Here is a 17,324-nt window from a genome sequence, read left to right on the forward strand (position 1 = left end):
ATTCCGGAGCCCCCGGCAGGAAGTGGTTAAGTTAAATAAACTACATGTCTTTGCAAGCAAAATGAGATGAATACTCATGCTGTATGTGCATAGTGATTGTCACTTGTATGGGTGTTACAAACGATGAATAAAAGGAGGATCATTTTGCTTTAACACACCCATTGTCTTGATATGTTTTGTATAGGACTTGTTTCCGTTTTGAGGCCGCATGGGACTCCTCCCTCCACAACTCGGTGTTGCTAAACAGAGTGACTCCCTACGGTGAGAGGGTCTACCTTACGCTCTCTGCTTACCTGGAGGTAAGTAGACACATGGTATCGGCAAGACTTTTTGTTATTTTCTTTGAGTTCTCTCTTTGTTTCCTCTTTTACGTAGTCTTCAGCTCTCCTCAAGTCTATCAATGTCTACCTTAATTGCCATCTTCAAATATAGACTGCAACTTGCTATTTTAAAGTTCTACTTTGTCGGCGTTTTCCTTACCTTTGGCTCACAGTCAACGTGAGAAGAATTGTAACTCAAATGAACCATATGGTTAGCAGTGTCACAATATTTTGCCCGTAGCACAAACTCCAGTTTTCATTTGAGCATTCTATGCCATAGAAAAGGAATTTGGAAGTCACTTGTGCACACAGTACTATGGCGGCCATAGTACATTGTGCACAAGTGACATCCAAATTCCTTTTCCTCACGTGCACGCTTAGTAAACAGCAAATATAGCGACTGACATGTGATCGTGAATGGGCTGTGTAAAAATTTGGCCCTTGATCATGAATATACATGAGATGTGGTCACTTTACATGTACATGTATATGAGCTCCCTGTGTTGGAAGTTGACCAACTAAATAATGAGGCAAAGCAGTGTATATAAATGAACTTCTGCATGCGCATTTAATGTTTGGGTGCACCTCTGGCAAACAGCAAAAATATTGGCTGACATTACGGTGAATGGATCAGTGAGAACTTGGCTCTCGGTCATGAATGTATTTGACTTACATGTACTGTTCTATAATCTGCAGATGAATGATTGATGCTAAACATTCTGTGTTAAAGACCTAAAGGGTGAAGTTTTAAACAAGCGTTATCTTTGGCTCCATTCCCCAAGCTTGACAATTGCACCCAGTCGGCCTGCATCACCAAAGACATCTGCCTTCAGATGTACGAGCGCGACGCTCGCATCAGCCCCGCCCGCTCCCTACGCACCCTGTTCGGTAGCAGCTACTACAAAGCCTCAGACAGGTAAGGACAATACTGAATGCTCTTTGTTCCTGACCCCGAGAGAGCAAGACTTGATACAATATCATGGAGTTGTGTAGCCAAAACTGCTACTAGGCCAGTGTATGCTTGAGCAAAAAAAAGCTGTGGACCAGTTATGAGCAATGTAGAATGCGTGACATTTTGGCCAGGATCAAGGTCTGAGGAAGCAGTTACTTCCTTTTAGCAAAGTTTCTGTGCTTAAAACAGCAGCCCTGTAGATCAGATGGTCCCCTTGTTAAGTACATGATCTTCGGCTCCTTGCATAATTTGACACAGACTGTAACCAGTGCGACACGGCGATAGATATCTCCATGTTTGCCCAGATGTTAGCACATCTTCTCTTGGAAATGAACAGCCGACCTTTCTCCTGCTGTGTTGTAGTCATAGTTTTTGCTTACCCGTAGTTGGTACACTGTAAACTACAGCCGGCTGTCAGTACTAAACCAAAAGGATTTATTCTCATCAAAGTGTTTTCAAAGAACAAAGATCTTACCTCATTATCAAAGTAGCATATAATAAATAGTACCTCTAAATACCGAATGAAAATGCATATGCACATTTCCCGTCAACACTAACGTGGCAAATGTGCATTTTGAGACAAATCTGTTACTGAGAGTGAACTTTCTCCAAAACTTTGGCTGTCCATACAAATGGTAACCAATTATTCAATAAGGTCTTCAGCTGATACAATATATTTCCACCCATGCTAGGGACGTGCATGGATTTGTGCACAAGCGATATGTTCATTTTGTTAGAAAGCAAAGACACATATTTCTGATTGCAGTTTTCCCTTAACGTATTGCTGTTTTGATCTTCACAGCCGGGTGACTGGTGTGTACGAACTGTCGCTACGTCGGTCTGCAGAAGCACTCAGCCCAGGTAAGGTCGTCATTATTTAAGTACTAAATGTCTGGGAGGATAGGGTGTTTGAAGTTGACCAAGAGTTATCCTGGCTATTTTAGTCTGGCGTTAACGGCAACCAAGAAATATAATTGGACTCGTTATATTAGTGTTCTTGTGATGCAGGCCTTCGCGAAAATTTGATGACAGTGGTGCGTACGTTTCCTCGCAAGTCGAGAGAGAAAATGGCAAAACTTCCATGTCGAAATTGTTACTGAAAGCATCTGTAAAAAAATCAAAGCAGAAATAAACATTTTTGTTGTAGATCGTACCAAACACCAGAAATCTTCTCACTGTTGTTACCGGTCCCATGCCGGTATTGCACAGCTGGTTAAAGTGCATCATGTTCTACGTTACACTGTATGTCACAAGATTCCCTAAGATGCCTGTGAAGTGAAAAAGTTCCAGAGATTTGAGCAAGCAAATCAAAAATGAAGGCTGGACACTCAGATACTAGAGTTTCATGCCCCGGCATTTTTAGTTCTTTTGTTTCCGGTAATTATCGACACATTTCCCAAATTCAGCCCATGCTTCGGTTGCTAGTTTGAAATCAGCCAAGTAGATTAGACATGTGCCTATGTATTGACATGGATGTGAAGTTATAATTTCATTCATTTCACTTTGTGTTCTTACATGGCTACAAGTGGATTGTTTTTTTTCTGGCTGTGCATTCTCTTTTTGGCACGAATTTATTGTACAGATCCTTTCACTTTTGTCCAAGAAAGAAAAAGAGAGATACGTGCATTAGAGTACTCCAGAAAATCTTGATTGCATGCAAACACCTCGTCTTTTTCCAACTTTCATTTGTACATTCATGTACCAAGGAGAAGTTTAAGTGAATTTGGAAGCCTCTCCTTGTAAATAACTTCCGAACTCAGTGCATTTTTATCCGCAGGAGTTGAGAACAGTTTGTAATCTTTGCACAGTGTGTCAGGCTTCATTTGTTAACATTAATCAGAAACAATTTTAGTTGATGCACAATGCAATGTTTTTTTTTTAATTTCAAAACTTTTAAAATATATTTATGCACAAGTGTTCAATTTTGTTGTTTTGGAGCACTGGTTCATTTGCCACTTGACAATGTATAGTTATTTAATTGTTGGCTGTACTTTCAAAGTGTTCCCTGTCTCATTTCCCTGCTGAAGCTTTTTCCTTTGTTCCTGGTGCCAACTTTTGTCGTACATGTACAGCGCCTGTTATATCTTCTTTCTCTTGAAACTGTCTACCTTCAAGCTATTCTATCTATGCAAAACTGTGATTTCTTGTATGTAATCCTGTCACTGGGAATTTCCACTGACGTTTGTCTTCATGTCTGACCCCTTCTGTCAGTCAGTCTGTCTGTCCCTCCTCCTTCCTGTGTGTGTGCACGTGTATCATTTGTCCGTCTGTTGTGAAATGGGTTTGCAACAACCCTAAAGGTCCATTCACGCAGCATTCAGTAAAGAACCAAAGAGTGCCATGGGCCCTCAACTGCGGTTTTCAGAAAGTGCTTTGTAGCCAATCGGTTGTCTCATTAGGCATGATGTCAAAGTTTGACTGGCATGATTTAATAGTGCTTCCTGTCTCCAGCGCTTCTGATGGATGCTATTAGCAACGCGAGATGGTCCGAAAAGGCCTGGCTAGTTCAGGGTTCAACCGTTCTCATTTGTCGTTCCCATTCAACTTTTACATTTACATGTATGTGAATTCCTCCCAAAAGACATCAAAATTCTAAGGACTTACGGAGCAGTTATTCATAAAATCCTGATGCAGGCTACATGCACATGCACATTAACTTCCAGTGACCAATCATTTCACATGATGTTTATGGACAACCATGCACTGGTACATCTTTCAAATACGGCTCTAGAGTTTATCTAATAATATGCCCCAACAGCAAAGCTGCAGAAAATTGAACTGTTTGCAAGTTCACATACATGTACTGGTATATACCGGTACGTCAGTGTACGTACATGTATGGTACTTTCCAGCAGGCTTTCCATTGTGGGAGTTTGCAAGGGAGTAGGCTCACAGTATATGTACATGTACCTTCCAGAGAGTGCAACAGTGGCCAGTCTAAGAGATGCGAGGGTCATTATGTGTAAGGCAAAGTAATGAGCATCGCTTCGCCCATTTTTGATGAGAATGGCTGTCGGTCAGTATTCTGTGAAGAGAACTGATCGCATCCCATTGAAGACCTGTGCCTGGGTGTTGCAGTCTGATACTTCACATGTACTTTACAAGCGCAGTGGTTATCAGAGTTGTCACAAATCACTTTTCAATACTTTTGGCCATGCTACATGTACAGTATTTGTGACAGCTTGTAAGGACTTATCAAGCATTTGGAAGAGCATGCGTGTACATGTACTTGTGAAGTACCCGAGTGAAGCTTTGATGTTGGGCGATTCCGTGAAAATGTCATCCTGGGTTTCGAATTTTGCTTGTGTATTTCCAAAGAAATTTATCATGTCCGGCACTGTTGTGTAGGCAGTGATGCTGGTAAACATCCACCTTCAGTGAGTTTTGATTCCACATCATACCCCAAAAAGGAAGGTTGGAAATGAGTCGGTCTGTCACCATGGCAACACATACCGGTATCTGTTGCTTCACCTGATCCTTGCAGTGTAACAATTTTGAAAGAAATCTCTGTGACAGAGAGATACCTCTGAGAAAGAAATAGCACTAGAGTTTAGGTCCTCTTAAAGTTAATACTTGTATCAACACAATCATGACAATAGGATACATGTGTATTGTGAAAATCTCGTCCGATATGTCCGTCTGTTACTCATGGAATTACCGTCACCTCTGTTGTCTCCACCAACATGTACATGTATGTCACACTTGCTCCTTTGCATTCATATCTTAATTTCATTCATTCACCTTTTTTCACCAGCCTTACTTAATGATTCTCCTCATGAGTGGTGTTTCATTAGCTTTGCCGCTCTTTTCTGCTCATTCCCGAGTTGCTCTACGTCTCTCATTTTTTGCTCTGTTTGCTCTTTTTCCTCCCCTCATTTTTGTTTGGTATGTCTAACTCATTTGCATTCCTGTGGCTCGATCCAGCAGGGCTATCTTTCAGTCAATATGACCTGAGAGACCTCCTGGAATCGACTTCACCTGGGGCCAACACCCCCCAGACTAGTGGTAAGACATCATCGTCCGGTAGTTCGTCTGCTCGTGACCCCACACCAGGGGGTGTGGGTACAGGCTGGTCGGGGAGGGCATGTCCATTGGGCAGTCTGCACGTGGAGGGACTCAGAAGTGTGCCTGAACATGCTGAATGTCATGGCTTTTGTTTAAGCAAATGTCAAGATGCTGGCGTAATCTCAGATCGATGTTTAAGATCCCCAGTTCAGCAGCTCATATAAATTATTGTTTGGTTTTTACGGCATACATGTAATTGGCACGTAAGCAGTTCAAGGAATTTTTAGCCATGCGCAGCTGTGACCTTTGGTTCTGTTCAACTTCAAGGTTGTGACGTCAGAATCGATTTGGGTTTATGACAGGCACAACCAAATATGGGTACCCCCACTTTTTAATGAGGTTTGGCATCAATTCAATGATATAACACACGTACATCCCCATGAACTGGACATGTACACACACACATGTTTGTAGAGGCTCACCCGTGAACATTTGCCCAGTGTAAGTTTGCCCGACAGTCGAGCAGCCTGTATCAGACACCCTCTGTGGAGATGGGCGGTCGCGAGCGGACACAGCTTGCCGGCAGACACAGGGTCATCTTAGGGAGTCAAAAGTTGGAGAAAAAGATAAACAAGGCTTACGTAACGAAATGAAACCCGATTGATTCTCTCTGTCTGTGTTCGTGTTTTATCAGTCACATTGTTGCTTCTAATGTTCTTTTCCTCTTTCAGTCTGTATTATAACTTTTTTGAGGAAACCTAGTTGAGAGCAGTGCTAATTTTTGCCACGCCGCTTTGATAAAAAGGGATTTTGCCTTTATTTCTCTCTTGTATCTCTCTGCTTTAAATCTGTGATTATTGAAGCAGCATTAGGTATGATCATGTCCAAAACGTTTGCAGATGGATTTGTCATGTGCACGACAGCAGTGTCACACACATTTTTCTTTCACTGATTCATTTGGCTAATTTCTTTTTTTTTTTTTGTCTGTTTCCCATGAACCGAGATTGTTTCTCTGCATGGCTTTGATCAATCTGTAAAATGTCATTGATTGCTTCCTTTAAGTTGATACGTATATGGCATGTCCAAAATGATTTCAGTGACTTGATGATAATTGTCAATGTTGTAGAGTTCACATGGTTCACGCACATGGGTTCAGCATTGATAATGTATAATGTTTCTGTCATAAATGATTTTTGTCACAACAGAAAAAATAATGGCCAACTGTATGGGTACGGTGTCCTTGACTGAACACATTTGTTTCACAAAAACTTGTCCAAACGCTGCAGTAAATATAAGTGTGTTCACACTCACAAACTTGTCTTGCTGATACTTTCTTCCAACTTTTGACTCCCTATCAATTTACCCAATAGTTGGTATATCATATGTGTAGCATGCTGTGTACCAGATCCCCAAACAGATACCCCAGTACACATCCTTATACACATAGGCACATGTGTAATCTACGTCCATTATGAAGGAGTTGTGGTAGTCTATAGCGATGGTACTTTTTTGTGTATGTTGAGACAGTATGTAGTACCATTGTAGTGTTGTTGCATGTACAGCCACTAGTTCAGTTGTTTGTTGTTGAGGTCCGGTTATATCTTGTGTGATGTATGTATGTAGAAGAAAGGGAGTGTTGTTGGATTTTTATTATCAGAAGGAACTGTGCAAAATTTAAGGTTAGCCTGTAAAGTTTGGTACCGATAGCATCTGTGGTTACTACATGTATTTGCCAATCTGTTGTGAGGTTTCACACAGATATTTGACTGTACAGTGGCGTCAGTTAGGAAGAAGTTCAAGGCCAAAGTGTTGACTATTATAGTCAGCAACTTCTCAGAAATACTGGATGGTTGGGCTCTTGGACATATGAATCGAACCATATTCTCTCGGAGCAGTAGAAATGGAAGGCACGGTTTTACATACAGTAATGATGGTCTGTCAAGATTGTTTACAATGAAAGTGCACATGAGCTCTTTAATTGTACTTTCAATAGGATGCCTTTTTCAAAAAGAAGTATACATGGAGATCAATGGTATGAATGTACTGTCTGTGCGAGTGCGCCGGGTGCGTGCAAATTAAAGCCAGGTTGAAGAGCTTCCCACTAGCCTGGCTCTTCTGTGGCGGTGAAGATGCACTTCAACTTGGGACAAATTGCAATACGGGTGATTCACAGTAGGGCACCACCAAGAGTTTGCAACGCATTGACCAATCACAATGCGCGAAATCTGTCTACCCAATGCGTGTTTGGAAAGGGTCGACAGATTTCGCACATTGTGATTGGTCAACGCTCTGCAAACTCTTGGTGGCGCACTATCTGACTATTTTGAATCACCCGTATTGCACATTGGTCATGTTGGTATTGGTAAGGAGAGATTTACTGGAACTCCAAAACTGTGGCACTTACTGTATAAGGATCATTTCACCATAACCTGTTGTGAAAAATGTTCAGGTCACATCTGGAATCAATCACAGTCAAACAATGTCCTTCAACTGAACTCGCACTAGATATTTGTATGGTTGCATGGACCAGATTAAGTCTACAGCATTGATGCACACAATTTTTTCTGTCATTTATGCACTTTAGTACACCTACTGTACCTTTGCATTGGTCTCAGTAACAGGTCCTTGGTCCCCAAGCCATAGAGTTCAGCTCAGAATTGATTTTGTAAGGTTTTGTATGCTATCTTTTAAAGGAAACAAATTGCTCAAGCTCAGATGCCCATTCCTTGAGTGATCAGATACCAGCATCTGTTCTTGTAAACCAGTTGCATGAGAGGTTCCAAATCTCACTTCTACCAATATCTATTTTGCCTTTTGTGTTCACTAACACTTACGGCCGGTTCATACATGTACATGTACTTCGCGCGAAAGCAAACACAAATTTGTGACATCAGATCAAATATTCGCATTGAAAATTTGTAAAAGTTGAACACATTTCAACTGCAGCAAAATTTCGCTGCAAATCTGTCGTGAAATTTATCGCCTGAAGTATGAACCAGCCTTTACACACTTGTACCGAACATCGTCCTTGGCTCCCAATAATTTGTGCTCTGAACCTACCAAACACTATTCAGTTGCCGTTATATTGCAATTATGTTGGAAAGTGACTAGTAGCCATTATTTCTCTAAGGATTAGAAGGGAAAGCCACTAGTTGTCAAGAGTATTGAATGGATACTGGTTTTGCGACTCCGCATGATCGGGTGCGGAAGAAAACCGCACATACGTGCACTGTGGCATTGCACTAACAATACAATGTAGCCTAAAGAGGGCGCCGCTGATACGCAAATCAATCCAGACTCACTACAGCATGCATCAGAGATCGATCCTGAGCGGTAGCTTCACGACTTTTAGGATAAACTTGATACCAATTTTGTGACTCAAGATTCAATAAAAAACAAAAATAATTAACAGATACATTTCTAGAAACCTTGAACTTGAAAGCAACAGCAAAATATCACGAAAACAGCGAGCCATAGTATCACAAGAGGGTGCACTTCAAATAGACAAGACAGGGCGTTATTCAACATGGCAACAAAACATTCGGCAGTTAAATTCGCGAAACCAAACAACCGCTTTACCAAATGTTTAGCATGGACCCCATCGTGTTCGTTATAGCAGGGTTCCACTGTAACATTGAGGTTGATTGAAAACATTCAAATTTTGTATTGATTTCCATGGACACAGGTTCTATCAGAATATAGCCTTTACCGGTACATATAAGGGAATTCAAGTCATAATGGTCTATCCAGCGATTCTTTCCTTCGCAACATTTACATGGATGTGACAGTTGACTGGTCCTTTTTGAAGACATTGCTCCTTTGATCTGTCCATGGATGCAATGTTAACATGCACAGAGAAAGTGCACTCGCTTTCATCATAAATGGTCTTCATTCCAAAAGCCAAACACTAATTGATGCCATTCTCTTTTCAAAAGGGGAGGGGGGACATGAGCTTATTTGAGCACAAGGCTCTACACAGTAGGGTCTGCGGCCCACCGAAGCTCCTTGGAAAATGTTGGTTTCTAGATGCTCTGTGGTGCAATATGAGGCGGTTTTATTTAAGTCTGGAACCATTTTGTTTGTCATTTCTCACTGTTTCTCCCATAAGAGGAAAGATGTGGCATACAGTGTATATAAACAGCTAATCTGAACTATGTATGTGAATTAAATGTAGGCCTACTCCCCTACATTTTTATGCAGGGTCAGAAAAAAGTGGAGGGTACAAATACCCTGTCCCCCTCTGATTGACGTCACCCTTTGCAAACACTCTGCTTTGAAGTTTTCTTTGAAAAACCCTTCATCTCAACGAGTCAGTTGTGGCAGAAGCCACCAGCGGCTGCCAGCCTTTTTTTCTTCGCCGTTTGTGTCTGCCAGTCCCAACCAAGATAGCAGTGGCATATCCGATGGGGATATGGGTAGGGGGGCAGCAAGTTGTCCCCCACTCCGTCTGAGACATGCTGCCCCTGTTTTCTTCTTTTATTTGTGAAGAATTGGACACCAAATGGTGTTGGTGCCTTTTGGGGGTGGGGTGGGTTTCAGGATTCTTTCACTGATAAAAAAAATCCTGTTCTCCCCCTCCCTCTCACTCAAAACTCAGAGGTTTACAATTTTTCCTCTGATCAGTCAATTTCCTCATTTTTCACCTCACACTCATGCCATTTTGAAAACTGAAGAACACAAAGTCTTGTTTAAGATTGGAATTCCTTGTTTTTTTGTCCAAGTCCAAGTTGCAGGCCTGCATATGCAACTGCAGGACGATCCAACACAGCCGGATATTAAGTGGGTTGAAGCAAGTCCCGTGCACAGGCATACCCGTATGGTTCAGATAACATGCATGGGGGAACCAGTGACGGGTTACTGGTTCAGATACAGCAGAGAGTTCTTGATGTGATTGTTATGTGTTGATATTCATTACAGTGTTCAGAACATTGTTGACCTGTGACAGTCAGTTTGTAGGAGGTAGGCAGCTAGAATAGTCTTTTTATTTCCCTGTGTCGAGTAGTGTTTCTTTGTTGGTGAATGTCTTGTCTAGTTTTTACTCGTAGAATAAACAGATCTTGTCTTGTGGCATCTTGGAGGGACAGGAATTAAATGTCCACGTCTGCATGATAACAAACTAGCAAAACAATTTGCCATAGTGAAGAATTTGTGTGGTTATTGTGGAATGTCTATGGATTGTTTCATGCAGTTTTTGTAAAATAGCAGAATTTCTACTGAACTGCATCTGAATTACAAAAGTTCTTGTTGAGGTTGTTCTCAAGTAACATTTCAATTAAATGAGCCCCGCCCCCTCCGATAATTTCACAGAACAAACAAAATAACAGGATGGATTCCTTAAGATTCCCAAATCAAGAAATACATGTCTAACAAAATCCTGTTTCAACTGCCATCATCTCAGATGTCAAAATGGGGCATGGCCTCTCTCTGTATTGTCTATTTTCCCTGCTTGCATTCATTCACACTTTTAAGGAGAAGCCTCAATCTTGCTTGAATGTAGTTCACCTTAACACTCTGTCTTGCCTCATACATGTACATGTAGTTGTGTCTTACAATACTTGTGTCTTGACAAACTTGAGACTTCACTTGTGAAACCAGACTAAAATTCTAGAACTTTAAACAAATTACCTAATGCAAGTTTTCTTCAAAATGACTCCTACATGTGCATATGTATAGCTAAATTATTACTTTGAAGGTACTTACATGTACATTGCAAATGTTTCTGTGAAAGCAAAATTTGATGTGAAAATCCATTTGAATCTGTATTCTTTACCTGTCATTAATGACTGGACTCTTTCCTAGAACTGCACTATAACTATCTTTGTTTTTGATAAAAAGCATTACCAAAGGACTTTGTGACATTTAGAATTCTTTGACTGGATGCAGTTGAATTGCATCACTGTGCATCAGCTTACAGTCAAGAATAGGAAACATTGCACACAGCAGGCCCTTCGCTTTCATCGAGAAACCTTAATTTATTATAGGGACAGTAATTCTTTTTCCATCGGATACCTTAAATCCTTCACAATCTACTCTGAGTTTTGGCCGCTCAACCCCTTGTTTAAGCTCACTGGATTCTGCGTCCCTCGAAGGTTTATGGCTCTCGTCTAGTGTCGGTGGTTTGAGGAATTTTCTGGTGAAATTTGCCAGGACATGTACCTCTTTGATAGTTAGAATTCACAAAACTGCCCTGCATACTTCCGGAAATTGATGATATCGCTTTTGTTAACTTTGTTACCTTCTCCCTCCCCCCTCCCCAAACCAGGCACACAACGTCGCCTGCGCAGGGTGATTGACACCTCGGGCACCTATGTCCGAGGGGAGGAGAACCTACAAGGCTGGCGCCCGCGGGCCGACTCGCTGCTGCTGGACCATCAGTGGGAACTGGAGAAACTCAGCCGACTGGAAGAGGTAGAGCATTCTGAGGCTGCATCTGACTTACTTAGCTGCGGCTTGAAATTACACACAAGCTATGGGTATAGTGGCTGTAGCTGTTACCCATAGAGTCGTGCGGAATGTCAAGCCGTAGCCAAATAAAATTTCTGTGTAAATCTTTGTCATGATGCTGCCATGCATGCCGTGTGTGTTTTATTCCTTTGTACTCCTGGGATGAGGGAGGCAATAGGCTGAGTAGGGGGTGAAATGGCTTGCCCAAGGCTACAGCATATGGCCAGCAGGTGGATTTGAACCCCTAAGCCTTTGATGAAGAATTTGGAACCCCATCCACCAATCCACACTCTCTAACAGCTTGAGGCAGTACATGCCTAGAAAGATACGGGTATCACAAGTAGAGGGATCTGCAGTATCAGTGAGCTCATCGTGAAACTGCAGTGTAATTCATAAGGCTCCTTGAGCCTGGGGGATGAAAAGAACTGGAAAAGTCATGGAATTTGTTGTCAATTTTCAGGCCTGGAAAGGTTTAAACAAATGTTTAAAATGACTAAAGTCCACAAAAAGTTGTGTAATTTTATGAGAACCAACTGAACTTAAATTTCAAACTTTGTCCAATTTATTGTTTGACAACGGCAAGCTTATTTTTTTACTTGTCAAAATGTAAACAGTTTACAGGTGTACAGCTTAGATCTGCAGTTTGGTTTACTAGGTCATGGATTTTGATTATTTTGGTTTCCTACAAGTGCAGGAACGTTGCCTCATATCTCTTGGACAACTGACAATTGTAAAAAAGTATGAGACCAATCTGTTCTGATTTGTTGATGTGTTTTTGTTCATCAAATTGTCTAGGTTGAGAAGGCGCGTCATAACCTCCTGCTGAGGGATAAGATCCAGCAGGAGTTGGTCAACACACGGGGCGACGGCCTGCCCAAGTCGGAGACGGACACCTCGCTAGACAGCACCCTTTCCAACGACAGCACGGACCGGGACTATGAGCTGCTGGACCGCTGTGTCAAACTGATGATGCGCAACCAGCCCCCGGTGCTGTCTCCGCCCCCATTTAAGGTGAGCCCTTCCGACAGTCGTCGGTGTATTTTGCTGTTCTGTTTGTCCAGAAGGGCATGCTACTCTGCTTGGAAGGAACTAAGAAAGCAGTCCTTTTTTTTGTTCAAACTATATTGGCTCTTTACGGGGATAACAGACGGCATGGTGTTAACGTTACATCAGTCCTTTGATGTGAGTTCACTGTATGCGCATGTACATGTATACAGATTGATGTGCGTTTGGTGCGCTACACGCTAAGCAAATGCGACCAATTTCTTTTTTCTTTTACAATCTTCACATGTGCAACGGTTGCCTGCACGAGACCAGATGAAAAACTCTCCACAGGCGTGCCTCTCCATAGTAATATTTATAAGCAGGTAGAATACTTGTGGTTAAACACAGTTCGTGTCCGTGTTCCAGATTACCCTCGACACTGCATCCGATGAAGTAGTTCTTGTTACGAAAGCTCAGGCAGTCGTTACGTTTGTCCAGTTAGTCTGTAAAGTGCTACCCCATTTTAGCCATTGGACACAACACTGCAAGCGTTTTTAACGCGAAGCCTTCTGCATCCTTCAAAATTCAGCAACCATTGCTAGTCTTTTCTACATGTACATGTAGGAAGAAAAAAGTCAGTTGTGAAAGGACTGGTCCAGAGAGTGCCTTGTCATTTTGTTAATAGTATAGTTTAGTCAAACTGAGAAGAAAGCAGCATTCTCCGTATACCAATAGTCCCATTTCCTTATACATAAAACACATATCTACATGTAGAACAGATTGATGATGGTGTCCATTGCTTCATAAACCTCATTCTATTAAACATTCATTCCACTGTGTTGAGCTTCATAATATATTAGTTTCCTTTGTTACCTCTAGGCAAACTTGACTTCTCAGTTCTGATTGGTCGATCCTTGGCAACAAACAGTGTGACATACAACCTTATTGCACGTTCCCTGTCAAACCCCTCCTAATGCGCTGTTCTAACTCCATGCATTACGCTATTTTTACGCTAAAAGCAAACAGACAACTTTAAAATTTACTATAAATTCAAAGGTGGTGCTTGTGCGCACATACATTTAGGCCCTTACAACCTCTTTACTGTGCATGAAGTTTGCTGAAGATAATTTTGTTATCACACTCACGCTTATGAAACACAGTTGTAGTGCATCTGTGTCCCGTATACCACTCAGCCTTTGGCATCCTGGTATACGGGACACAGAAGTACTGCATTATTCTGTGTTCTAGTCACGCTCATGTGATAACTAATATTAACAAAGTACAAGTCACTGGGTTCCATGGACCAGATCGAAATCCTGTTAACCACATCACGCCGGGGACATTTATGAATGTTGATGATGCTGGGATGGGGTAATTTTCATTTTTTTTTTCTGTTTTCAAAATTGTTTAAAAATTCCTATCTTCATTTACTGGACACTTACACCCACACGAAGGACTGTCTGGTTCTACTCTCATCTGACAGATAACATTTATTGATGCTTGAGTATATCAGCCAGGCTTGCCGCCTTGTAAAAAGAGCCCAGATTGTGCAGTGTCATGTAATTTTCTTTTGCTCACGAACCTGGCACAGTGCGCTGCTGACCTCTTTTCAATAGGGGCCAAATTTGCGTGCAGTGGTGCTGTATGGCACATCGCTGCAGTGGTGGAGCGCCTTTGTCACAGGTGGTAATCTGCCCGCACTGAATGCCCCAAACCATGGTACATGTATACTGTTTCAAAACAAGGCTGGATTGTCTCCACTATTGACAGTGAAAAGATTTTGGTTATTCACAGCAACCTGGTCTTTTGTTTTGAGTACGATCGTTTGTTACAAGGCCCAGTTCCCTTTGTCCGATTTCGGAGACCTTGGCTATGCATATAAAGAACACGTGGCCGAAACCAGAATCCCCGGCGGCAAGTGGTCAAACTTGTATACTGTAAGCACTTAAATGTAAAGTATGTTGGGAATGGGATATGGACAATAAATGTTGCAGGACTGAAAAAAGGCTTTTTTTGTGACTGTACACCACATTACCTCCAAAAGCCTCAATTGATGGAATGTGCAATTACTCATGAAAAGGATGGTTAATAGTCATATCTTTAAGTTTTCAAAGTTTTGAATTTAAAGATGATGATCAAAAACATTGAAACTTGTTGTATTACTGCACATTTCACTAACATGACTAACACACTAACATACTCGTTGCTGTGTGCTTTTGTAACACCATCCAACCCTAACCTGCACCACCCCACCCTGCCCCACCCTTTGACCCCAAATCCAGACTTCTGAGCCACCCACTGTCACCTTGCAGACACCCGATGACCGCAACGAGGCCAACGCATCCACTGCAGCCGCCACCGGCACTGCTGGGGTGACCAGCAGCCAGGGTCAAGAGGTTACAACCCCGGACGAGCCCATGCCCTCCTCCAGCTCCATGCAGGACCTGCAACTACTGGGCCCCGGGACCCGCAAGCTACAGGTGCCCACCGATCTGCCGGGGATACAGGGACAGGAGGCGGCGGCGGCCACCGCGGGAGATGCCGGCAAGTTGAAGAAAGGAAGCAAGGGGATGTTTGTGCCAGAGGTGGAAGAAATCCGTGTCAGGTATTGTCAACAAACAATAACAACACTGTTTGTTTAAGGGCAGTTAGGAATTATCAACTTTGCTTTAAAATTTCGATTTTTGTTTCAAAATAAGGTTGAGTGGTTGGATCAAGGAAAATACTTGTTAGTCCAAATGTATTTCTCAGTTCACCAGTTTGCACTGGAGTACTTAATCACCTTCGGCTGACATCAATCCTCCATTTTTCTGGTACGCACAAAATCCAACAGGTTTTTGTGAGTGAATCGTGTGTTGTACTTGAACCTTGTCTCTGTGTTCAGCAAATGTTCTTCATGGGCACACCCTTGAGTGTTGTAAAATGTGACGTTTTGATAAGAATAATTGACATTTATAAAGTGCCCTATCCATCAAGCTGCTCCCAGGTGCTGTACATCAAAATATAGATAAATAAATATAAACTACATGGTTGTTGAGAAGTTTGTTATAAAAACACTGTTCAAATGATGAGTCAGTGTATGTGGTATGTGAGTCATTCCATGAGGTTGGGGCACAGTTACTGAAGGTGTCCTTGTTACATGGGTAACTTTTACCACCTGTCATGACCTGTAGAGTAGGTCATTTACTGTACTCTGTAAAAATAACACACACCTCTGCATTCAGCCTTGCAAGATGTATAACAATGTTAATTTGGAATCCACAGGCAGGGAAATAACTGTTCATTTTTACAGAACTTATGTAACAATTGACAACGTTACAAACTGTGCCCCAACCTCATGTTAGGACCCATAAAGTTGCTTGTCAGACTTTGCCACTGGAGCTTGCTTTTTTGAAAGCGAAAATCTTCTTTATTAAGGTCAGCCCCACTGACTGAATAGCCAGTTACCCAGTTATCTGGTTGCAAAACAAGTTACGTTTTATTTGCAACTGATTAGTTGGAAATGTATGTTATTACTCCTTTTAAAAAATACTGTGTTGCAGGATAAAACTGAAAAAAGGTAACAAGGTACTCATTGATTGAACAGTCTTTGAAAGTTTGTAGTTATGTTCTTTACTGAATAAATAAATTCCAGGTTCCCGTTTTCCGTGAGTACATGCACATACATGCATTACGCTCTGGTTACTTGCCAAGTTTCAGAAAGTCCTGCCATTCTCTTGTGTTCAGGGAGATTGGAAGGTTTCAGAGTTGGAAAACAAATGTCCCCTGTGCGTGTGTAAGTTGTTGCTTGGAGAGGGTTTTCACACTGAAGGATGTCTTGACAATGCATATTTGCTGTGCTTTATTTTCAGTCCTGTTGTGTCAAGGAGAGGCTACCTGAACTTCCTCGAGGAGAAGACAGCAGGCTGGGTGATGCGCTACGTGGTCGTCCGCCGCCCGTACGTCTTCATCTACGACAGCGACAAAGACCCCATTGAGAGAAGCTTGATCAACCTTGCCACGGCACAGATAGAGTACAGCGAAGACCAGCAGGCTATGCTGAGGGTAGGTCGGAGGAAATAAACCCAAAATCCCAAGGGGGAAGGGTTGCGTTGAACCATGCAAAAAGAGCCAGTTTGATGTTCCAACAGCGCATGCCCAAAATGAAGGGCATACAAGGTCATTCAGGAGCAGCGGCATTCACTTACCGGTACGAGGTCCCAATTCACACGGGTACTTTGTTTTTGAATGACCTAATTTCTATTTCAAAGAGAGCGGTACCCTCTGCTACATCTGATTCGAACCAGCCAGCCGACACCGGCAAGTTCGGTGGTCGAGTGGTTAAGACATCTGCACTAGTAACTAGGAGGTCGTGGGTTTGAGTCCCACCCAAGTATGCTTGTGGTTATTTTCATAAGCCTTCGGGGGCATACACTGAGTATACAGTGTTAAAAATACACGCCGGGAAGGGCAAAAATCCAATATTTAGACCAAATCTCTGTTTTCAAATGCTGAACTGGGTTCATTCTGCTTTGGCAAGGTGTGAAAAATTTATAAGTTTCATTTGTTTGTGTTGGAACATTTTCCAGCTTTTCATGTGAGTTTTTCCAATGTGTAAATATTCAAGGCCGCGTTTTGTT

At 42.1% G+C, this 17,324-nt stretch overlaps 1 protein-coding gene across 11 annotated transcripts in view; it reads left to right on the top strand.

Annotated features, from left to right (window-relative positions):
• The window catches only part of LOC110985244 (kinesin-like protein KIF1A), a 103,059-nt gene that overhangs the window by 78,082 nt on the left and 7,653 nt on the right, over positions 1–17,324 (top strand). For 3 of the 11 annotated variants that reach the window (XM_022246128.2, XM_022246127.2, XM_022246133.2), the window contains 8 exons: positions 185–314; positions 1,103–1,236; positions 2,075–2,133; positions 5,197–5,277; positions 11,540–11,685; positions 12,517–12,732; positions 14,988–15,310; positions 16,557–16,749. In XM_022246128.2, coding sequence (XP_022101820.2) covers positions 185–314; positions 1,103–1,236; positions 2,075–2,133; positions 5,197–5,277; positions 11,540–11,685; positions 12,517–12,732; positions 14,988–15,310; positions 16,557–16,749 — 1,282 coding nt within the window. The remainder of the gene's footprint in view (positions 1–184; positions 315–1,102; positions 1,237–2,074; positions 2,134–5,196; positions 5,278–11,539; positions 11,686–12,516; positions 12,733–14,987; positions 15,311–16,556; positions 16,750–17,324) is intronic. The other 8 variants (XM_022246138.2, XM_022246132.2, XM_022246139.2 and 5 more) reach the window with 6 other exon arrangements.

The sequence above is a fragment of the Acanthaster planci genome, linkage group LG16 (assembly GCF_054643075.1).
Source record: "Acanthaster planci isolate LZ-2023a linkage group LG16, COTS_SCS, whole genome shotgun sequence".
Classification (NCBI taxonomy): domain Eukaryota; kingdom Metazoa; phylum Echinodermata; class Asteroidea; order Valvatida; family Acanthasteridae; genus Acanthaster; species Acanthaster planci.